General features: G+C 39.6%; 1 protein-coding gene and 1 pseudogene across 4 annotated transcripts in view; both read right to left on the bottom strand.

Moving 5' to 3' along the window:
- TBC1D12 (TBC1 domain family member 12) overlaps positions 1 to 23,620 on the bottom strand; it is a 104,873-nt gene extending 81,253 nt beyond the window's left edge. The window contains exon 1 of one of the 4 annotated variants that reach the window (XM_034662970.1): positions 22,625 to 23,620. In XM_034662970.1, the coding sequence (XP_034518861.1) occupies positions 22,625 to 23,434 (810 nt within the window). In that variant the 5' untranslated portion in view covers positions 23,435 to 23,620. Of the gene's footprint in view, positions 1 to 22,161; positions 22,454 to 22,502 lie in introns of those variants that run through there. The other 3 variants (XM_034662969.1, XM_034662972.1, XM_034662971.1) reach the window with 3 other exon arrangements.
- LOC109489123 lies at positions 14,890 to 15,792 on the bottom strand (annotated as a pseudogene).
- Positions 23,621 to 24,585: the final 965 nt, after the last annotated feature.

The following is a 24,585-nucleotide window of genomic DNA, read 5'->3' as shown; positions in this document are numbered from 1 at the left end:
AATGGGATTGTACATAAAAAGAGGTTAGAATGCTTTTCTGAACAGCTAAGAATCCAACTTCAATCAAAAATAAAATCAGTTAAAAAAACAAAACAAAACTAGAAATCATGACCTGATCTTTGAACGCTGTCTCAGTAGAAACTGGACTGCTGAAAACACATGAACTTCCTGGACTTTGTACTTAAGTTTCCCCGAAGCATAATAGAAAGCCAAAAAGAAAACATTATCTAGTGATCATGGAATGCCACGGTCGACTACATAATTAATTCAAAGAAGTAGAAGTACTGTCTCTTTAAAATTCAGTACTTTGGCTACCCTTGAGTATTTTGGATTAAAGATCTGGCATGAAGATTACTTACATTCTTTCCAAACCTCAATCATTTTTCACTTGAAAAAGACTTTCAGCTGACTGTATGCAAAAAAAGTACTTTTTCTGCCAGATAACTAAGGGTTTTTTTTAATTCCAAGAATATTTTTTTCAGGCTTTTTCTGGGTCTTCTCTTTGTTGTTATTACAAATTGTAAAAATAAAAAAAACACAAAATTTTTATTTAATATACACTCCTAAACTAACCTACATATTCTCAGAAATTGGAACTATCAAAAAAAGGACAGAATTCAGTATTACTTTTTGTCAAACACAGATACACACACACAAGAGAGAATTTCAAGGCTGAACGTAAAGGTTAGGGGTGCCTGGGTGGCACAGTCGGTAAGCCGTCTGCCTTCGGCTCAGGTCATGATCCTGGGGTCCTGGGATGGAGCCTTGCATCGGCTCCCTGCTCAGTGGGAAGCCTGCGTCTCCCTCTCCCACTTCCCCTGCTTGTGTTCCCTCTCTCACTGTCTCTCTCTGTGTCAAATAAATAACTAAAATCTTAAAAAAAAAAAAAAGTAAAGACTATATATACATTTATATATATATATTTTGTTAACTATTTTAGAGCTGCTAGGGACTATAGAGAGTAACTAGGTCAAAGGTTCTTGATCATAAATCAATGAACGTACATGAATGAGCTAGAGGAGGTCCACATGCCTCCTCAAACTGCATGCACAATTTGAAGTAAATGATGTGCTTACGTAACTTTTTCTTGGGCAGTTGTCTATAACTTCCATCAAATTCTCAAAGTATTCTATGTACCACCACCACCACACTGGGAAAGACTATAAAATCACTTGCCAAAAAGTCACATAGCTAGAGACCTGAGCCAGGTCTCATGAACAGTTCCTCTTCTTCTAACCACACTTAACTTGTTCATGTCCTTCACAGAACGATCAACATGTAAGAGCTTCATAACTATGCCTATTCCCTTTCATTCTACACATTGCCAAAATGCTTTCTGATACTCATTTAAAGTTCAAAAATACAAATTATTTTCTTCTTCCTCCTATGTGCATGTCAGCAAGTCACTTTGTGGTATATCTTATTTCTTGTTGTAAGCAAATATTTATTTATTTTTTAAGTAATCTATACACCCAACATGGGGCTTGAACTCATGACCCCATGATCAAGAGTTGCATGCTCTACCAACTGAGCCAGCCATAATAAGTTTCGGGCAATATCTTACTAATAGAGATCTTTTTATTCTTTTGTAGCACAGACAGAACAAAACAGAATACAATTTAGGGAAAAAGGAAAAAATTTAAAAATATTTTTGCTTTTGTGCTACACACTAATTGCACGTCTTGAATGCTTCATGAAGAAAATCTCCATCTCTCTACACCCAGTATAGTACCTAACACATTCAGAGGAGATAGAAACCACCAGAAGAAGAAAAGAGGAAGAGTATAGGAAAAAACTTTTAGAACAAGAACATGAGCAGTAACAAGGAACAACACATCAGCAAAATATGAGAAAGATATTCCAATCACCAGGAGGTGAAGCTATCTTTTAACCTAAAAGAAACTTGGGGGGGGGGCGCCTGGGTGGCTCAGTCGTTAAGCGTCTGCCTTCAGCTCAGGGCGTGATCCCGGTGTTCTGGGATCAAGCCCCACATCAGGCTCCTCTGCTTGGAGCCTGCTTCTTCCTCTCCCACTCCCCCTGCTTGTGTTCCCTCTCTCGCTGGCTGTCCCTCTCTCTGTCAAATAAATAGAATCTTTGAAAAAATAAAATAAAATAAAAATCTGAAAAAAAAGGGGGATGACTGACTATACACTAAAAAAAAATAAAAAAATAATTAAAAAATAAAAGACAGTTGGGAAAGAAAGGCAAGATAACAATTGATGATGATGAATAATGCTAACCACATTTGTGAATATGTTTCCATTTATGCCTCCTGCATAAACAAAAAGAAATGTTAGTGTTTTTGTTTACAATAAAAGTAAAATATATTCATATATATTTAATCTTCAATAATGGATACGGGGTTTCTTTTTGGAGTGATAAAAATGTTCACAACTGATTGTGGTGACGGTTGCACAAGTCTGTGAATATACTAAAAACCACTGGATTGTATACTTTAAGTGGATCAGTTACATAGTATGTGATTATACCTCAATCAAAGCATTATTTAAATAATGAAAAAATTAAAAAGTGACAATATTTAAAAATAAAAGCAAAAAGAAAAGTGGGGTTTATCCCAGGAATGCAAGGCTCATTCAAGACTTGAAAGTCAATCAACGTATTCCACCCTATTAGCAGTCTAAAGAAGAAAAACCACATGATCATATCAACTGATACATTTGACAATATCCTAAGTCCATTCTTGACAAAAAAAAAAATTACACAGAAAATTAGGAATAGAATGGAAGCTCCTTAGCCTGGTTAAAGGCATCTTAAAATACACACACACACACACACACACACACACACACACACACACACCTTATAGCTAACATCATACTAAACTGTGGAAGATCAAATATTTTAGAGATTAGAACAAAATAATCGCTCCCTTTCAAAATCATACTGAAAGTCCCAGCCAGTGCAATAAGAAAAATAAGTCTTATATATTGATAAGGAAGAAAAAAATAAAAGTTTCTCTATTTGTATAAAACATTCTCATCTATATAAACAATCCCATGGGATCCATAAAAAAAACTCCTAGGGGCGCCTGGGTGGCACAGCGGTTAAGCGTCTGCCTTCGGCTCAGGGCGTGATCCCGGCGTTATGGGATCGAGCCCCACATCAGGCTCCTCTGCTATAAGCCTGCTTCTTCCTCTCCCACTCCCCCTGCTTGTGTTCCCTCTCGCTGGCTGTCTCTATCTCTGTCAAATAAATAAATAAAATCTTTAAAAAAAAAAAATTAAAAAAAAAAAACCTCCTAGAACTAATAAATAACATTTAGCTTGATTATAGGATGTAAGGCAAACATCAATCATATTTCTCTATACTAGCAGTGAATAACTGAAAACTAAAATTTTTAAAAGTAGATCATTTACAGTATCTCCAATGTTAAGTATTTACATATAAATATAACAAAACATGAGCAGGATGTACATGCTGAAAAATACAAACCACTGGTGAAGGAAATCAAACAAGACCAAAATAAATGGAGAGACCTGTATTCAAGGAACAGAAAATTCAACATATTAAAAATGTCAATTCTTCTCAAGTTAATAAGGATTATCTGTAGATACAGACAAGCTGATTCTAAAATTGATATGGAAAGGCAAAGGAAGTAAAATAGACAAAACAATTCTGAAAATTTATTTAATTGTTATCTTCCGTATTTGAATACAAGCTCTATGATGTTATCACTGTATTAGACTGTGAGCTCTGTGTTCAGCACTGTATCCCTAGTGCTGTGCTTACACACGTGAATGAAAGTTTACTAATTTTTTTTTAAAGATTTTATTTATTTATTCGACAGAGATAGAGACAGCCAGCGAGAGAGGGAACACAAGCAAGGGGAGTAGGAGAGGAAGAAGCAGGCTCATAGCGGAGGAGCCTGATGTGGGGCTCGATCCCATAACGCTGGGATCATGCCCTGAGCGGAAGGCAGACACTTAACCGCTGTGCCACCCAGGCGCCCCGAAAGTTTACTAATTTGGGCAGCTACAGAGGAAAAAAAAAATCACTTCTATTTCTTCTTGTCTTAGTCCATGTAGGGTGTTATAACAAAATACTATAGATTTGGTGGCTTATAAACAACAGAATCTTATTTGCTACAGTTCTGGAAGCTGGGAAGTCAAAGATAAGGCACTGGCAGATTCAGTGTCTGGTGAGAGCCTCCTTCCTGTTCACAGACTACTGTCTTTTGATTGTATCCTCACATAGTGGAAGGGATGAGAGAGCTGAGATCTCTTTTATAAGGGCATTAATCCCATTTATGAGGGCTCCACTCTCTAAGCACCTCCCGAAGTCCCCAACTTCAAATACTATCACACTGGGGATCAGGTTTCCAACATATGATGGGGGAGTACATGCCAAGATTCAGTCCTACAGCATTAGTCTAATGGAGGAGTGCAGTCTAGTGAGCCGTTATGTCTATGAACCCTCTCTACGAGCCAATTCTTGCATCATTCTCTTCTAATACTTTTCACTTTCTATCTTATATACTGATCTGAATGCAACTTTTAAACTATAAATGTACTGAGAACAGGATTGTATAACATTCGTAATGCCCTGCATATAAGCTTTGTAAAACACTCACCAAATATTTTTTAAACTAACATGAAATGAAAATTAGCTGTTTTTCTTTTGATGTGCAGTTTTACGAGTTTCACCACATGTACAGATTTGCATAACTACCACCACAACTGAGGTATACAACAGTTCCATCACCCCAAAAAATTCCATCACGTTACCTCTTTGTAATCACCCTCTCCCCTAACTCCTGTGAAGCACTGGAATGAACCTGAAGATAAACTTACAAGCCAGATTCAAGCCAGAGAAGTAAATCTTGCCTCATGCTCCCTGCTAGTATCACATCATAGCATATCAATTTACGTCTGCAAGGTGATCATGGCTGACTTCACCAGAAAGGCCTTCTTCTAGTTCCTTCCTTTCCTGGAATATAATTGTTATTCAAATATGCCTGCTGAATGAATAAGGGAGGGCCCAGACAAACAGGAATTAAGAGGAGAATGTCAAACAACTCATTCTGGATAGAATAAACTACAAAGCACAAACAGGAAAGATTAGAGCATTTCATTTCCTTGCCCTCAAACCCTCAATAGTCCCTAATATTTATGGAAAATTTTAAATTTTTTATCCTAGTTTTAACAGCTCTTCAAAACTTGAACCCAAATTATCTGTCCAACATTAGTTCCTACTACTCTTGCCACAACTAAGAGAAATACATGTGACTTTAGCATACCTGCAACCCACTCCCACTTCTTTGTGCATTTGCCCCAATCCCTAATGAAGCAGTAGCCCGATGTGGTTGCATTTGTATCTTATGGCCTTACCCTTCAGAACACATTCATTCATAGGCTGAGACAATCAGATTCCCAGGATTTTTTTTTTTTTTTTGGTGGCCAGCAAAGCAAGGTTTATTGAGTGACAGCAAGGTGACCATACAAAGCTCCCAAGGAGGGAGAGGACCTGAAGGGGGTTGCCTTTTTTTTTTTTTTTTTTGAGTCCTAGGATTTTTAAATAGGGAACTTAGAAAATGAGTCAGTTGAAGGCTGGTAGATGCTTGAACTGATAAATCAGGTAGAGCTGGGACAGCTTTATCGGGCTTTTGTAGGTGGAAACCATGCACTGAACAACCAGAAGACAGAAAGATGAGAAATACCATTTCTTGAAAAGTGGAGAAACCACTGTTCCAGGCATTCTATAGCCCAGGTATATTTTATTTTCTAAATATCTACAAGATGCCTATTTCATGCCTACAATAAATCTTCCTTCATTTAAGGTAGCTTAGGTGGGCCTCTGTTCCTTAAAATTATGGATACTAACCTAACATATTAGCCAAACTCTATATCCTTTTCCACACATTCTGTACTTTCCTGCCTTTATGCTCTATGTAACTTATATACACATTTTATTTCTCCTATTAAAGTATAAACTAAGTTGGTTACATATATATATATACAAAACTGTAATATAGCCAATCTAAAGATTTTATTTATTTTAGAGACAGCAAGAGCATGTATGCACCTGCAAGCAGGGGGAGGGGCCGAGGGAGAGGGAAAGAGAGAGAGAATCTCAAGCAGATTCCACGCTGAGCACTGGAGATCCATGTAGGGCTCGATCTCATGACCCTGAAAAATCATGACCTGAGCCAAAATCAAGATCAGATGCTTAACTGACTGAGCCACTCAGGCACCCCAAATTTGGCCAATCTAAAAAGTTCCAACTTTTGTGCATCAAATGATACTATCAAGAAAGTATAAAGATAAGCCACAGAATAGGATAAAATACTTCCAAATCATATAACTGATAAAGGGTTAGTATTCAGAATATATAAACTCATATAACTCAACAAAAATACAAACAGCCCAATTAAAAATGGGCAAAAGATATGAATAAACATTTCTCCAAAAAGGATACACAAATATCTAATAAGCACATGAAAAGATGCTCAATGTCATTAGTCATTAGGGAAACTCAAATTAAGACCACAGGGAGATACCACTCCATACCTACTAGGATGGCTATTAACTAGGGGAAAAAAAAAAGGATGTACAAAAAGTGGAGTCCTTGGACATTGCTGGTGGTAATGTAAAATGGTACAGGTACCGTGGAAAACAACTGGTGGTTCCTTAATAAGTTACAGATTATCATATGACCTAACAATTCCACTCTTAGGCATAACACCCAAAATAACTTGAGAGGTATTAAAAAAAAAACTTGTACACAAATTTCACAGCAGCAATATTCATAAAATCCAAAAGGTGAAAACAACCCAAATAAATGTCTATCAATGGATAAGTGGATAAAAAAATGTGGTATACCCACGCAATGGAATACTATTCAGTCAAAAGTAGGACAGTACTGATATATGCTACATGGATGAACTTTGAAAACGTTATGCTAAATGAAAGAAGACACAAAAGGCCATGTATTGTATGACTTCATTTACACAAAATATCCAGAATATGCAAACCCACTGAAACAGGACACAGATTAGTGGTTGCCAGGGGCTTGCGGGGAGAGGGGAGTGCAGTGACTGCTAATGGGTATGGAGGTTCCTTCTAGAGTAATGAAATGTCTTGGGACTAGACAGTGGTGACGACTACAAACACCATGAATGCGTTAAATGTCACTAATTGGTAAATTTTATATGTATTTTACCATAATAAAAAATGTTAACAGGTTTCTAAAACTGAACTTCCAATTATCAATTTTTAAAACATGATCACCAGTTTAATTAAGACTAGACCCACATCTTTAAGTATTAATAAGTATGCCAAAACCAAAAACCGTAACTAAATCACACAACTTTGTAAAGTAAGAACTATTTCAAGGAAATTCACTTTTATTTTTTTTCTGGTAGTGTTTGGAATTAAATATATTACACAGAAAACTAAATCCCACTTAAACAAGATACAAAAATGATTTCATATCAAAATCTGTTTATTCTACATGAGCTGTTTTTTGAGTTTTATCAAATCTAAAATGAAAGCTGATATTTAAAATTTTTAAAAACTTTGGTGATGGCAAACAAACATTATTTGGTATAGATTTGTAAGAATGAATAAGAATGAACAAAATGACAAAAAATGAATCTTTTTGCTATTACTAAAGGATCAAAAATACAAGACAGAGTGCAAGAAAAAGCCAGATACATCTGCTTCTACTGAAACTGAGAATAATTTGTTTTGCTAACCAGAAAAGCTGAAGAAGGGGCACCTAGGTGGCTCAGTTGGTTAAGTGTCCGGCTCCTGATTTCCACTCAGGTCATGATCTCAGGGTCATGAGATCGAGCCCTGCATCAGGCTGGGCATGAAGCCTGCTTAAGTCTCCCTCTCCCTTTCCTTCTGCCCTCCCTGCCCCATGTGCATGTATGCATGCCGTCTTCCCCTCTCTCAAAAAAAGAAAAGCAAAAGAAAATTATTTACTTCCCAAGTGGAAAAAGCATAAAGGATATTACAAAACTTGCAACTTCATTAAGGCAACATTTACCATACAGATTTCAACATTTCTTTTACATTATAACACTGACAGTTACAGATGCTATATTATGGATTTTCCCATAATCTATATAAAACTTAGTCCCTTAGGGGCGCCTGGGTGGTGCAGGCCATAAAGCGACTGACTCTTGGTTTTGGGTCAGGTGGTGAGATCCAGCCCTGTGTTGGGCTCCACGCTGAGTGAGGAGTCCACTTGGGATTCTCTCTTTTCCTCCCTCCACCCCTTCAGCTTACGTGCACACATGCACTATCTCAAAATAAATAAATAAATCTTAAAAAAAAAAAAAGGTAGTCCTTTAAACATGGACTGTTTTTGCAAACACAGTGGTAAGTAACAAAAGAGTTTTAGGCTCCACCAAAATTAAACTGATACAGCCAGATCTACCCAAGATGACCAAATTTAAGGGTGGCAGACACCAAATCTCTGACTTTATTTAATCCTTCAGAAGAATATGAAGGTGAAATCATTTATGCTGGTTTGTACAAACCACAACTATTTACATATTATGTCTAACTATTTGCCTGGGGATAAATCTATTATACCTAAGATATTATTTGAAGTACTTATTACAGTTAATGTACAACTAACTTGTTTAGTTGGCTTCCTCGTGTGTTTCAGCTTTAATCTCCTCCAACATCCAGTTTTTCAGTCCTGTCTTACATTGGTCCAACAGATCTCTCTCCTACAGAAAATCATCTCCCCAAAGACAGGTACCAAAATACTTTGAGAAATGATACTATTAAAATAACAAGTGGAGAACCTCCCTGAGTGACCACTTCAAAGGTTCCAGACATTTAGCTATATTACATTCTTGTACCTTTTTAAAAGCTGTAACCCAATAAATCTTTGTGTTCCTATTATATATAAGGCCCTATGTCTCTAAAAAAGCAAAAAAGACATGTTCCCTATCTCCAGGGAGTTTGGAAGTCTCCATACTTTTGCCTTTGCCTCATTCAATCCTTGAAATGGCTGAAGGCTATACTGCCAGCATCCACTTCTATGAATCAATGTATTTAACAAGTGCACCGAATGTAAAGACTTGACTGTACACCAACACTCTCAGGGTTTTCCCTGAAGTTGTTTCTTTTCTGATTCACGACAGCAAAACAACCAGCCTAACGGCTATTCTGGTTCTTTTCCCCCTCATCAAATTCCTTACAAAACATAGTAGACATAATTTTTCACATGACTCTCCATTTTCATGTCATCCCACTTCCCTCAAAACAAAAATCAGATTCAAGGTTTTCCTCCATTAAAGCTTCACAAAAAGGCATCTGGTAGAAGCATATGTCACTCAATTTGTTAGTGGTTTCTTCTGACAGGGATTGAATTTAATGTTATTTACAGCAACTACCAGATATCATACTTTAATAAGGAGACTGACAAGCACCCATGAACTACCACAGTGTATCCAAGCCCTGGTTTCACAAGTCCCAAATCATCTGCCACAAGAGTCACTGTTCTAAAATGCAATTCTGTGGGGTGCCTGGGTGACTCGGTAAGTTAGGCATCAGAACCTTGATCTAAGCCCAAATCTTGATCTTGGAGTCGTGAGTTCAAGCCCCACATTGGGCTTCATGCTGGGTGTGGAGCCTACTTAAAAAAAAAAAAAAAAAAAGAAGCAACTCTGAGCATGCTGCCCTTGTTTTCAGAGCCCATCAGTGGCACCTGGGTGGCTCAGTCGGTTAAGCGTCTGCCTTCAGCTCAGGTCATGATCCCAGCGTCCTGGGATCCACCCCAGCATGCAGCTCCCTGCTCAGTGGGGAGTCTGCGTCTCCCTCTGCCCCTCCCCCACCACCTTTACTCACTCTAATAAATCAAATCTTTAAAAAAAAAAAAAGCGCCCATCAAAAGTCCTGTGTACTGCTACCCCTCATGGAATCAGTTTAAATTGCTTGGTTCTGTCTTACAACTTCCTCACAATTTAGCTCCAACATTTCGCCTCAGATTTTGACAGTCTGCCTCACCTGCCCTACGGACAGACATACTGAGTATCTGCAGTCCCAAGTGCTGTGCTATTTCATGCATAAATTCTGCACATGCTGTTGTGTGCCTATATGGTCCTCAGTCAGCCTCATTCCAATCCCAACTGTTCTCATTAGTAAAAGACCAAGCACCCGGGTTCCAGCTACCCTAAAGTTAATCACTCCTGCAGTGCATCTTGTATCTTCTTTTAGAACACTAATCAGGTAATACTGTATTAGTACTGATTTATGTGACTCTCCTATCTTACGTTTAATACTGTTTAATTTTCTTATTGTTTAATATTTAATTTCCTTAGTGCCTCATATACATCATAGAGCTCAAAAGCGTTTGTTGAATAAATAAATGGTAAGAAAATTTCAAACTAACTCATAAGAACTGTGTATGCTTAGATCAGAAGGTCCAAAAACAAAAAAGGGGCTCAGAAGCAATCTTTAAATTTCTCAAGGGTGATTATGTAAAAAACTAACTTGTTCTTTGTGCCTCTAAAGGGCAAATTAGGACCAGAAACATTACAAAGAGATACACTGTTTTCCACATAAAGAACCTTCTAACAATTAATACCCTCAATAGGCTGCCTTGAGGAAACTGACCTCCTTGTTAGCGAAAGAATTCAAGCAGAGCTAAATATCCATCAGTATCCATCAGGTGCCTAAACTTTCTAAGAATAAAGAGGCAAACACACTTAGCTCTAGGGTGGTGGTGGTGGTTGTTCATTTGTTTTGTTGACCTTTTGCTGAGGCCTGACCTAGAAGTACTTCTTGAACTGATGGCATGCACGATAGAACTTATCTTCCAGTAGCATAGTTGAAATCCCTCTAGTATCAAGGTAAGTGTCTCTTCTTTCTACATGGTGTTATGATGTTTCCATTAAATAGACAACTAAATCAAAAGATTGCATTGTGTTGGTCTCCTAGAACAAAACAATCTTATCTCCTCATTAAATATATAGCTAGTTATTATTTTATTAGGGAAAATGTAATAGTGGTTACTTTCTAAAATTGTTTCTTCCTGCAGTACAATTCTCAGTTATTTGTATGCCCAATTTTGAGAGTTAATTGCTGTCCTAAGTATTCTCGACAGTATTAATGCATTTCTGTGAATATATCACAGAGATGGCCATTATTCTCTGATTGTATGTTCAATTATTGCGCTGGTTACCTTATATAATAATCTATCAAAAATTTTATTTGTCTTTGATAACAAATTTTGGTTCCCAACACCCAATTCTGAATCACAACAAATCTTTGTTTTCCAAACAATACCCAGGATTTCAATCTCTTTAATCCTAGGTAGTACCAATGAGGTAAAGTCAATCCAACAGGGGTGAGTGTCAAGGGCCATGTAAGAAAAAAAAAGAGCATTACATTTTAAAAACCTACATTTTATCACTCTTCAAAAATACAGAAACTACTCAGCTGAGACCTTTTACTGACTTAAAACTTCAACAGTTTACCTCAGAACTTAAATTTAACACTACACAATCTATCTTCCTGCTAATGAGCAATTACTTTTCTCCTTATGGGTAAGAGGGATTTTAATTCTGTTTGCTAGAGTTACCATGGTGCTTGTAGAAAATTTTCCTTTTAACTCTGAAACTCAAGGAAGAACACATTGCATAAAATAGTACTTTTTAATATCTGAATCTATCATACTAGCACCTAAACTTTTAGAGCCTATATTAAACCATATATAGGGTATTTTACATAATATACATCATATATATATACTATATATAGGTATACACACACACACAAAACCTGTCATTAAAAAATATTTCTGCTGCACAATATGACCTCTTAAGAGGCCATGAGAGGATGGGGACATTAGGGAAGTTAAGAGGGAGGCATAGCAGATATGTTTAAGGCAAGAAATTGCCAGAAACCTCTACAAAGGCACTGAGGTAAACTGGGCAGAAAATAAATATGGGGATAATCTGTAGTAATATTCTGAAGCCTAGCAGCCAAAGTACAGAGCTAACTTCCAACTAACATTGTATTCTCCTCAGCAATTTTTCTCTGTAGAAACGTCTTCAAACTCATTCTCTTAACAGCTTTTAGTGTCTCTAACTGTAACTTCAGTCTCCAATTTTATCTTTTTCCTTACCACCTTAACTGGAATAGTATGGAAACAACATATTTATCCTTAGTAGTTTTATTTTATATTTCCTGTCCTGTTTTTCAAAAAGCAAATAATAAAAGCTTTTCCAAAGACAAGGAAATGGACCCTCCCCTCAAGCCTCTTGAGTAAAGAATGTAGCCCTGCTGACACCATGATTTTAGTCCATTGAGACATGTTAGACTTCTAACCTACAGAGCTATCAGATAATAAATTTCTATTTTTTAAGTCAAAAAAATATGAGCATTTTCTGTTTTTCTTACAAAAAAATTTTTTGAATTTATAGTCCCTGAATACCTTTTTCTTGGGGCAATAAAAGTATTTCCCCTGCTTGACTAGAAGATGACTACAGTCTAGATGAAAACCAGATTTGGAAACAGTAAATAATTCCCAATGTATGATGGGTAGTTATACATTACATTATTTGGGAAAATATGAGAAAATAGCACATAATTGATTTCAAAACTATCATGTTCAGTTCCAAACTCAGAATGTTTTAATCTCTGTGGGGTTAGAAAGAGGGAGATGGAAATATATTCTAGCCAATAATGTTTCCCAAAATAAAATTCAAATTAAAAAGAAAGCGAAAAGCCAAATTTAAAGATAAATTTAAACACATTACCAAGTTCACTCTCAAACTAGCTCTAACTAGGAGCGTTTAACTTGTAGCTTGGTTTCCTAAGGTAAACTTCTCTTAATTGCAGGAAAGAGCCTGCTGAAAACCCAGACAGTCACATGGGTTTCCCTCTCTTTCTTCTTTTGGCCACAGAAATAAGAAGTCTCAGAAAGGCTGAAGCAGCAAATTCTAAAGGGAAATAAACGACATGCAATCTGCAAGATTTTTTCTTAAAAGCATGGAAAAGAGTTAGAACTAGCAGCAGAAGGAAGGAAAATTAACACCTTTTTTGATAAGCTATAAATAAGGAGAGGTAAAGTTATGTCTCCACAGTAAAGAGATCTGAGTAAGGTTTTGAAAGTTAAAGCTTTTCACAGAACAGGCAAACATGGCTATCTACACAGCATAAAATCAAAGTTAAAGACCCTTACCACTAATAAAAAGGAAACTAAGATTTAATCAGGCGGAGGTAACTTCTCAACCTAGTGAAAGTTAGCAAAATACTTCTACATTTATATTTACCTGTTCTCTACCGTACCGGTAATTACACTCACCAATTACGGAGGACCTACATATGACCCAATTTTAAATCGATAAGGTAATATGAGTTATAAATGCACGTTTCACCTTCTTTCAGTTATTATCTGAGGAGACCTGCCTATCAGCAATTATTTCAGTAATTATAGTCTGGCAAACACCTGCATCAGAATCACTAGGGAGTCCTTGTTAAATACTTGGTTTCCTGCTGGGCCCCACCCAAGATCTAGTGAATCAAAAATTGAGGGGGAGCTCAAGAAATCCACATTCTTAACAACCTCCTCCCTCCACGCAATTTTAAACACTGAAGTTGAGGAATTACCGTAGTAGGGTCCAAGCAACTATCAATCCGAATTACCGGGGGACAACTCAGGGTAGCTAGCAGAGTTCCTTGGAAGAAATAAGCTGCCTCAAAAAGGACTGACCTTCCCCTTCCCAATACGCTTGGAGATGGGTAACAGATGTGTCACCTCAAAATCTCCAAATGTTTCCACTCTTCCCTAAGCTTTCCCACCACAACATACTAACTTTGAAATGTATAAGTGAGCCAAGCTAAACATTTCATGAACTTAAACTAAAAAATTGGCTTTGCCTGTCTGTAAGTTCCTTACAACAATAAAAGATACAAATATTTTAATCCTTCTCAATATTCCCTCCTTTCAGTTCCTTCTCAGATTTGCTTTTTAGTCAAAGCTTCAAGACTTCTGGAAATTTTAGAAAACGATACAATCCACTTCGATTCCCATACAATCCCAAACACCAATTATGTTTAAAAATCTACTACACAAATTGTGTAATGTTTCTTCAAGTAGTACACAAAAAATCCACTCATCTCTTCCTTTCTTTAAACCAATGGATTTCAGTGATGAAGCTGGGGATGGGACTGCGGCTGTCACACTAAAGTTTGAATAATAACATTTGAACCTTCACTATATGCCAGATAAGAAATACAACACACCTAGAACATTATCTCATGGACAATCTCATGAGGTAGGTATCACCATTATCCTTACTTTATGGATGAGTTGCCTAAGATCTAGAGGGGTCAAGTAACTTATGCAGAATCATATAGCAGATAAGCTAATTCAAACCAAGGCAGTCTAACTCCAGAACCAGCACTTTTAACACTACACTATCCCGTATTTTGAATATGCCATCTTGCCAAAAAAGCAAGTCCCCTGAATTTAACAAGGTAGGAGCTGTGTATTCTGGAGAAACTAATTTTTAAAAATGTGCTCTTAGGTGATTTTGAAGTATAACTAAAGCTTGGAATTATTGCACTAGATTATCAGTTTGCCAAAGTAGAACACTGGCAACCTTTGAGATAATAACTCACGGTCCGGAAGTTAAGGTCTCAAATTCCACTACATTGATCAACTAGAATTTACTTACCTATTTTCTCTCCTACCCCAAAGAAATTATAAGAAAAAAAATCTAGAATTTTCTAATTAGAACTGCTGGTCTATACTATCTATATACAAGAAACTGAACAAAGATTACTGATGTTCAGCATGATTATTCTGGGGCAGAATTAGACCTTTACTGAAACAAATGTGCAAGGTAGAATATATATTTTTTTCATTGACGCATTTTATTTGCACATACATATTACATCCCTAGAAAAAGAATCCTGGGATTTTCCCTCCTGTGTGTTTTCAACTTCCTTATTCATGGTCCACGATGCCAGCTGAGGTTGTAAGTACAATGAAACCAAAGTAGGGGGATCGGAGCCGATTATTCTGCCATTTTTCTATATCTTTGAGTTGTACATCAAATCTGGGGCTGATGATTCCATACTTGTTTAACCTGCCCATGAGGTTCACAACAATTTTCCCAGCTCTGTGATCACCAATGACTTCAGATTCGCCAGTGTAACAATGCTGCATCATCACAGTTAGAAACTGGATGCATGATCTCTAAGAACCTGGCGTTTGCCTCTCTTTTCTGCATTGTTAATGCTCTTGAGGGCATCTGCCAGGTCATTCATGTGCACCATTATGGAGGCGTGGAAAGGTGGTGGAAAGAGTTTCAAGGCAGAATTTAGAGTTGGAGATATTTCTATCTCTGGCAACTTTCTCATTTTACAGATGAAACAAACATCCTGTTTTTTAAAACACCATCTTTAACTCAGTTCACATTTGTAATAGTTAGCTGGCAAAATTTTAGGTCTACAATAGTATTGCAAGAAAATCATGTGATATAATATCACAGTATATTGGAGCTGGAAGGGACTCGGAATCTCCTAATCTCACAGATGAGGAAACTGAAGTCTACAAATTTAGTTATTTGCCCAAGGTCACAAAATTATCTAATGGCAGAAGCTACCCAGGGCAAAAATCAAATTTCTCATTTCTCAAGCCAATAGCATTTTTACTACACCATAAGTTATGTTTTTGTTTGTAAACTTCTCATGATTCGTAGAAATCAGTATATTCGCCTCAAGCCCTAGGAATCACATCTTTACTCTAGTTGTTTTTTTGTGTGTTTTTGTTTTTGTTTTTTAAAGATTTTACCTATTTGAGAGAGCGAGAGAGCACAAGAGGGGAGGAGAGGGAGAAGCAGGCTCCTGGTTAAGCAGGGAGCCAGATGTGGGACTCGATCCCAAGACCCTGGGATCATGACCCAAGCCAAAGGCAAAAGGCTTAACTGACTGAGCCACCCAGACACCCTCTCGTTCTGATTATTTTATTTATTTGCTATCTGACTGTAGGCAAATAATTGTAAAATAAAAATAAATCCTACCCTTAGTAGCCACAGGAATATTTCCAGAATTAGAAAATGCACATCAATATAACTTTGGAAAAATATGAAATTATGTAGAATTAAGATATGCTTTCATAATTTTTTCCAGAGGCAAATAGGTAGGTACTGGTTGTTAAATACTGCCTCGAATAGTCTGAACTAAAAAGCCTTGAAAATCAATGCCCTTGGTCCACCTGAAGAACAACTAATTACCATGTCTAACTTATTTCCAATATTAAATTAATACCTTACTAGGTGATGTCTAGCAAATAAAAGGTTTCTCTGATGAACAGCACTGTTGATTTCCATAGGATATTAAATGAATAAAGTGATCCCTGAAGTCCCTTCTGCTTTAAACATTTCTTATTGTACAGTAAAACACAACTGCTCCCCAAATAAAAATCTTTTAGTCAATATCTCTATGCTGAATAAAGTGTGAAGTTTAATTAATAGCAATGTACAAATGCTGGTTTCTTAGTTATGATAAATGTACCACAGTAATGCGATATTAACAATAGGGGAACTGGGTGAGGAGCATACCAGAACTTTCTACTATCTTTGCAACTTTTCTGTAAATCTAAAACTATCCAAAAAAAATAAAGGGGGATTTTAAAAAGTAAAGTAAATCTCTATGCCCATTTTTAACAGTAGAGAAAATTTCTACCAAACAAGTAACTCCAAGTTAGTACTGGAGTAATAGTCTGCTTTGTCATTGGGATATAGTGTTAAAAATGTTTATTTAATTTAGCACTTCAAAATAATATTTAAGCACTTAAAATTATCTTAGTCTCAGGGTGCCTGGGTAGCTCAGTTGGTTAAGCGTCTGACTCCTGATTTCAGCTCAGGTCATGATCTCAGGGTTGTGAGATTGAGCCCCATGTCTGCTCTGTGCTGGGCCTGGCACCTGCATAAGATTCTCTCTTTCCCTCTCCCTCTGCCCCTCCCCCCATTATCTTAAAATTATCTTAGTTTCAGAAAAATTGGAGTTTCCCAGTATTTTCTACCTGATTTATATTTAGATTATCACATTTCTAACCATCCACCCTAAAACCATGAATTTATAAGGTAATGTCCTTGAACCAGAGCTGGATTTCCAGTGGTTTAATGTTCTGTGTTTTAAGAAAACACAGGATTGGGGGAGGGGGGGAGAAGTGGGTATCAAACACAGGAAACAAATACAAAAGGCTCTTGAGCCATTAGCTCCTCAATCTAATATAATGGGTAGCTTCACAACACTCTAAAATCTTAAAAAGAGCCTTATTTTTATTCTAGAGCAATAAATTACATATTATTTTCAGCTTTTCTAAAAATTTCAAATATTTTAATTATAACATATAATGTCCAAAGGAGTTTCATTAGTGACACAGAAAAGAATATTTTCAGTTTTTATAATCTCTTGCAATAACAAAAATTTAATACCTAGATCAAAATATTCCTTCATTCTCCTTACAAATAATTATACCGCACGTGTATTAAAGAAATGCTTGATTTGTGGAGCTATAAAAATCTTTTAAAACTTATCAGAAATTTGATATTTTGCCTCTTCTTTATTGAAATGTTGAAAAAGGAATATTTTGAGAAATAGGTTTTTATTTTAGTTGGTTGGGAGGAATACACGCTGTGGAACAAATAAGGGAGCCCTATCTGACAGAGGTCTATGATGGTTCAGTCAGGTGTATTACGATTTTGCCAACTAGCATAAATTCTAGGTGGAAAAAGGAACATGGATGATTTTGTTGTTTCTGAGAACCTTAAATAAAGAAAAATTGTGGGGCGCCTGGGTGGCACAGCGGTTAAGCGTCTGCCTTCGGCTCAGGGCGTGATCCCGGCATTATGGGATCGGAGCCCCACATCAGGCTCCTCCACTATGAGCCTGCTTCTTCCTCTCCCACTCCCCCTGCTTGTGTTCCCTCTCTCGCTGGCTGTCTCTATCTCTGTCAAATAAATAAATAAAATTTTTTAAAAATTTTTTTTCAAAAAAAAATAAAAGAAAAATTGTATGGGACATCTGGGTGGATCAGACAGCTAAGGGTCTGAATCTTTTTTTTTTAAAGATTTTTATTTATTTATTTGACAGAGATAGAGACAGCCAGTGAGAGAGGGAACACAAGCAGGGGGTGGGAGAGGAAGAAGCAGGCTCATAGCAGAGGAGCCTGATGTGGGGCTCAATCCCATAACACCGGGATCACCCCTGAGACGAAGGCAGACGCTTAACCGCTGTGCCACCCAGGTGCCCCAAGGGTCTGACTCTTGATCTCAGCTCAGGTCTTGATCTCTGGGGGGTGAGTTCAAGCCCCAGGTTGGGTGTGGAGCCTACTTAATAAAATAGAAAATTTTAAAAAAGGAAATCACTAAAACAGCCTTTAGTCTTCCTTATTCAGCCTACCTGTAATAAAAAGAGTTTTGTGAAAATAATCTTTTAGCACAACATTTAGTAAGTTTCAGAAGTCAATAATTACAGAAAAAGCTACATGGATCTGTATGTTTCATAATCTATAATGTCAATTCTCTTTTTAAAAGGAAGGACAAAATCTTCAATACTTTCTTCTCTACCTTAGCTAAGGCCACCAAATTCTCATGATTCACATGAAGACTCTGTAAAAAAAAAAAGTATCAGCACTACCTGGCAACAGATACCTGTGTGTTTCTAAGTAACAGTAACTGTGCCAGTGCAATCTGAACAAAACTCAAAAGTATTAAATGGCTTAAAAAGTACATCTATAAAGGGTGTACCTATCTAAAAAAATAAACCTTTCTAGTTTGAAAAAAAATTAAGACATGAATTTGCTTGAAGTACCCATAAAAATAACTTAAATTTATTTTAGTTTTGAAAGAGTAATAAACAGATCCTTAAAGAACAAAGGCTAGCCTGGAAACACATGATAAATATTTAAGTTTTCATCTCCTTCTTACTGCTAAGTTGGTGACAGTAGGGGTAGTGTACCCACCTAGCATTTTTTTTTTTTTTGGAAGATTTACTTATTTATTTGAGAGAGAGAGCATACAAGAGCAGTGGAGGGGCAGAGAGGGTGGGAGAGAATCTGAAGCCGACTCCCCAATGAGCATGGAGCCGGATACAGGGCTGGATCTCACAACCCTGAGATCATGACCTGAGCAGAAACCAAGAGTCCGAGCTCAAATGACTGAGCCATCCAGGTGCTCCCCACCTAGCATTTCAAACATTTATGAACGGAAAAGACAAAGGCTCTGAGGGAATATTACTTGTGGGGCTCCCATGGTCAAGTCACCATTCACAGAGAGAGTCCCAGATAAAGCTGAGGCAAGCCCCCAACAGGGACTGAACTAGAACTCACCTCATCTGGAAAAGAAGGAAAGTAGGAGATGGAAAGCAGTCCCATCCTGGACCAAATTCCTTTAGCTCCTACAGAATTTCTATCCTACTCAATGAAGCTTCTGTCAATGATGTGTCTTAATTGAAGTTAACTTTGTAGTAATAGATAAATCGTTGTAAAATGTTCCCCTCTCTTAAGTTAAAATAAACATGAAAACTATTCCTTAAAAGTATTTCTGCTACAGATTTTTGCCAGGCTAAGAGAAAGAGAGGAAACAGAAAGAAGGAAAAGATGAAGGATAATTAGGTGGGAGAGAAAAAAGCCACAGGTGAATATAAATTGTGATCGAACGTTAACCTGGTCTGGAAATCAGGATACCTGATTTCTATTTTTTTTTAAGATTTTATTTATTTATTTGACAGAGAGAGACAGCGAGAAAGGGAACACAAGCAAGGGGAGTATGAGAGTGAGAAGCAGGCTTCCCGCCGAGCAGGGAGCCCAATGCGGGGCTCGATCCCAGGACCCTGGGATCATGACCTGAGCCGAAGGTAGAAGCTTAACAGCTGAGTCACCCAGGCACCCCAGGAATCCTGGTTTCTAATTGCAACTCTGCCATTAGCTACCTAAACTACCTTATGTAGACAGTGAACTCACTCATCAAAAAATGAAGTGGCAGTTGGTAGGGGCTGCACCCAAGAACAAGAATACATCCTAGAATAAGATATCCCCAAAGGGATCCCTCATCTGGAGCTCCAGAGTTAAGAATGACAATTGTACACATGAAAGGAAAAAAAAACAAAACAAAAAAACCTCTTAGGTTGTCAAGGCAAAGGAAATTTCTGATCATTCTGCCCGGGGATGGGAGATATCTTCAAAATTACTTGGGGCACCCTGGCACCCTGGGTGGCTCAGTTAGTTGATCTCTTGATCTCAGTTCAGGTCTTGATCTCAGGGTCATGAGCGCAAGCCCGGAGTGGGCTTACTGACAAAAAACAAAATTACACTACCTAGAGAATAGTGAAGAGGAAGAGTCTATAAAAGTTGCCAATTCAACACAAACTGAGCAAGGTTCTCGATACCACTGCTAGATACTGTAGACTCAGAGATAAATATCATAGTCTCTGCCTTTAAGGTGTTCTGAATCCAGTTAAGGTTTTGGTTAAATGCTAAAAGAAAAATTGTGTCTCTGACTGTGCCCTTTCCCAAGTATGTTATACAAAGAAGTAATTGACACCTAGAATCTTGACATTCAGATGTCAATTAAAAAAAATGAGGCTTAGAGAAATTAACTTCACGGTACCTGTTTTCTGACTTCAAATCCAGTGCTCTGATACACATGATTAATGTGGCTATATGAATGTCGGCTAGCTATATTAACTGAATCCTATTAGTCTACAGATTAAAGAAAAAAATTAATATACCAAAATTCCTCCCTACTGTTAATATGAAAACCTCTTATAATAGATTTGCTTTGTTATTGTGCATAATTTGCAAGGCATATATATGTATCTGTCTTCAAACTTAATACCTACTAACCTGAACTCCGCTGTCCAAATCATCTCTATTCCCAATGGTGGCACAAAGCAGGCATTCTGGGTACACTGACTGAATCAGCGATCTCCAAAGCCCCTTCCAGGTCTAAATTGCCTGACACCTGACATCAAAACATGACCAAAAAACACCCAAAGTTCACAAATATATAAACTTGGCTCACCTTGCAAACTTTTAAAATATTGCCGCTATACGCTTTAAGTATATTTTCATATATTTTTGCAACTATAGACACAAATACAGATCTATTATGTATCTTGTCCTACGAGTAACATAAAATTACCATTTCCCAACGTAAACAACTTTATAAATTTTTGTAAATTCATACAAAGGAGGGGAAATAAGGGATAATAAAATAAAAAATAATTACAATTAGAAAATTGGGGTGTGGGGCACCTGGGTGGCACAGCGGTTAAGCGTCTGCCTTCAGCTCAGGGCGTGATCCCGGCGTTATGGGATTGAGCACATCAGGCTCCTCTGCTATGAGCCTGCTTCTTCCTCTCCCACTCCCCCTGCTTGTGTTCCCTCTCTCGCTGGATGTCTCTCTCTCTCTGTCAAATAAATAAATAAAATCTTTAAAAAAAAAAAAGAAAGAAAATTGGGGTGTGTCTACAAAAATGCAAACCGATTGTATAATCCTCTAAAACTGGAGCTGCACAATTTGTTTTTTTCATTTCTATCAAGATCCTGAAGAGGAAACAAAAACACAGAAGAACTCTGAAAGGGAGAGTTTACAAGTTGGGAATACTTTCCTATTTGCCTAGAGATTAAAAGAAAAAAAAAAAGCGTTACCAAGCAGGATCTGACTCCGGGAAAATTGGCATTTCACTAATGTGCAATAGGAGGAGTATTTTATCCCTATCCAAAGCCCTATTCCAAAATCTGCCATGTCCAGCACCATAACTTAATGTCAAGAGTAACAGGTCAAAACACAAATACAATGGTATCAAAAATTAAAAAGTTGCTGAAAAAATTGTAGGCCTATTTGGCGGAAGTATAGAAAAGGTAGTTTCTAGATAAAGTGCCACAGCAATTTGGCTTCAACGGCTGGAATCAAATTCTAAACTCCAAACTGCATTTTAATAAAGGCCACTGAAACAGTTAAACACTGTGCAACACACTCACTTCTAATTTCAAGAATTCCCAAGCCACTTGAATGGGTTTACACTCCACACAAATAGACATCTTGGCAAAATGACTTCCCTTTCTCTTTCACAACCACACCCGTACACACAGACCGCCGCGCCCACCCCCACCCCCCAACCTCTAATCCTCGTACTACCGAAAAAATAAATTGAGAACCGAGCAAGTTGTCTGCTTTTCCGGAGGAGGCAAAACTGCAGCTGTGGCATTAGCACACTGCCAGGACCTGAATACACGGAAACCAGGTGTGAATAGCAGGTATATCTCCAGCCCACAGGGGAACAGAAAGATTCGCTCCCCACAAAGTTGGCAACTTCTCCTACAGGCAACACAATGCAGACCCAGTTCCTCTTCCCCCGGTGACAAATCAAAGCTAAGTCCTGACGCCAGCAAACAGCCCGCACGGAGGCGGTCCCCAAGCCGCTCTGGGCCAGCTCCCGGCCTCGACCTCCGCCCCGGCCCCGAGCCCGCCCCGAGCCCCGGCGCAGCCTGCGCTGTACCTGGCGAAGAAGTCGGCGAAACCGCCGCTCCGTCGAGCGCGGGCCGAGGTCCCCGCGGCGCCGTGCTCCGCGGCGGGCGCGGGCACCGGCGGCCCGGCTGGGGGCAGGTGGTCGCGGCTCACCTCGAACGTGTTCCGAGAGTTTACGTGAACGTCCGAGACGCCAGGGCGCGACTCAGCGCCGGCGCCCCCGCTAGTCCTCTCGGCCGAGGCGGCGGCGGACGCGCCCTCCTCGGGACCCCCAGCGCCGGCTCCCGGCCGCTCCAAGTCTTCGCTGCTGCTACCGTCGCTGGCCGGGCTGCCCTCCGAACCGCTGCCCGTGCCCTGGGGCTTGTCAGAGTCCGCCGCTGCTAGGCAGCAGCTTCGCAGCGGGTCTTCGAGCGGCGCGGCCCAGTCGGACGAGCTGCCCGCGCCGTCCGCGCCCTCGTCGCCAGGCCCCTCCGGGCGGAGGCGGCGGTGGCACGGATCCCGGCCGCCCGCGCGGGCCAGCCCGCGAGCCTCCTCCAGGTCCCGACAGTCCTGGCTCGGCAGAAAGCCCGAGTCCCCGTTGGTCATGCCTCTGTGCCGCGGCGCGCGGGCATCCGCCACCTCCGCGCCTCGGTGCCTGGAGCCCGAGCCCCGCAGGCAGGCGTCCGAGCGCGGAGCTGCAGGGGGCGGCGGGGCGCGGGGCTGGCCAGCAGGGAGTGGACAGTAGCACAGCCCCGGCTCCAGCTGTCCCCCGGCCGCCGCGAGGTAGCGCCGAAGGAGCTGCTGAGGCGGCGTCTCCTCCTCCTCTTCTTCCTCTGCCGGCTGCTCAATAGCGCCGACGCCTCCGCCAAAGCCGCCGGTGGCCCGGATCATCTTCCCTTCCTGGTCCACGGGCTCCGGCGCCGGTACCGGGAGCAACTTGGGGTTTCTTCCCGAGCAGGCTCCTGCATCCTCCGGACCCACCATCTAGGGCCGGGTGAGTGCCGCCCGAGAAGGCGACGGAAGAGTCCCCGGCACAGGCTTGGCCCGGGAGCAACCCTAGGGGCTGGGGCCGCGGCGGCCACCGCCGCAACGTTCCCAGACCCACCCCTCCTACCCCGGGCTTCGGGCAGTTGCGGGAGGGCGGGCACGCGCCGAAGCTCGCGCACGCGCAAACCCGGGCCCGGTCAAACCGCGACCTGGAGATTCCGCGAACCATAGAGATAGGAGCTAGAGAGGCCGCTCCCTGACGCTCCCGCGGCCAATCTGGGATCCGCCATCTGGATGTTGGAGGCTGGTTGGCTCGCTCCGAGCGTGATAATTCTTACAGAGGCACGGGTTTGCCTCCCTTAGCAAAAATTCATTGACATACTTAATTTATGGGAGTAGAATACAGGATATTAGATATAAGTCCTTCCAGCTCCAACTGATCACCAGTAGACTTTACTCTTTTTCATGCATCTTCCCTACCGCCATTGCCACAATTTAGGGCTTCATCGCTCATGTCAACACCCTCCCTTCTCCACTTCATCTTCCACGATACTACCAAAGGAATCTTTCTTATCTAGCACCACGTTTCATCACATCGCTTTTCTTAAAAATTTCCATTATCACTCAAGGAGTTTGGAAAGGAAGTGGAGTCAGGCGGAGAGGGGCTGTTGAAGTAATTCCAGCACCCTGTGATAATGGATTAAAATGGGGTGATCGCCACTGAGTGGAAATGAAAGGCGTTTAAAGTAGAAATCACAAGAGGTGATAAGATATAAGGAGCGATTGAAGAGGTAGTGACCAGCAATCACTACAAAACTCTTGCGACTGAAACTATGAAGAAATGGGATTTGGATTGGGAAAAAAAAACCTGATTAATAGGGAAATATATCTGGTAAAGTAAAAGACTGGGAATATACAGGATACAGTTAGAGTTCTAAAACTTGGGTTAGGGCTTAGGTTTGGAGACTCGAAGAGTCATCTACATATTGCAACAAGGTGAGTCATTAGTGACTTCGCCTGGGAAGAAAGAATAAAGGCAGAGGTGGGGCAGAGGCTCAAAGGTGTTATTATTTCAAGATGGGCAAAGAAGTTGTATTGCAAAGGATTAAAGAGGAATCAGCTGTAGATAAAATGAAGGCGGAAATATT

Source organism: Ailuropoda melanoleuca, chromosome 6 (genome assembly GCF_002007445.2).
Source record: "Ailuropoda melanoleuca isolate Jingjing chromosome 6, ASM200744v2, whole genome shotgun sequence".
In the NCBI taxonomy this organism is placed as follows: Eukaryota; Metazoa; Chordata; class Mammalia; order Carnivora; family Ursidae; genus Ailuropoda; species Ailuropoda melanoleuca.
The sequence above is the reverse complement of the archived record's forward strand: the minus strand, read 5'-3'. Positions and strand labels throughout refer to the sequence as shown.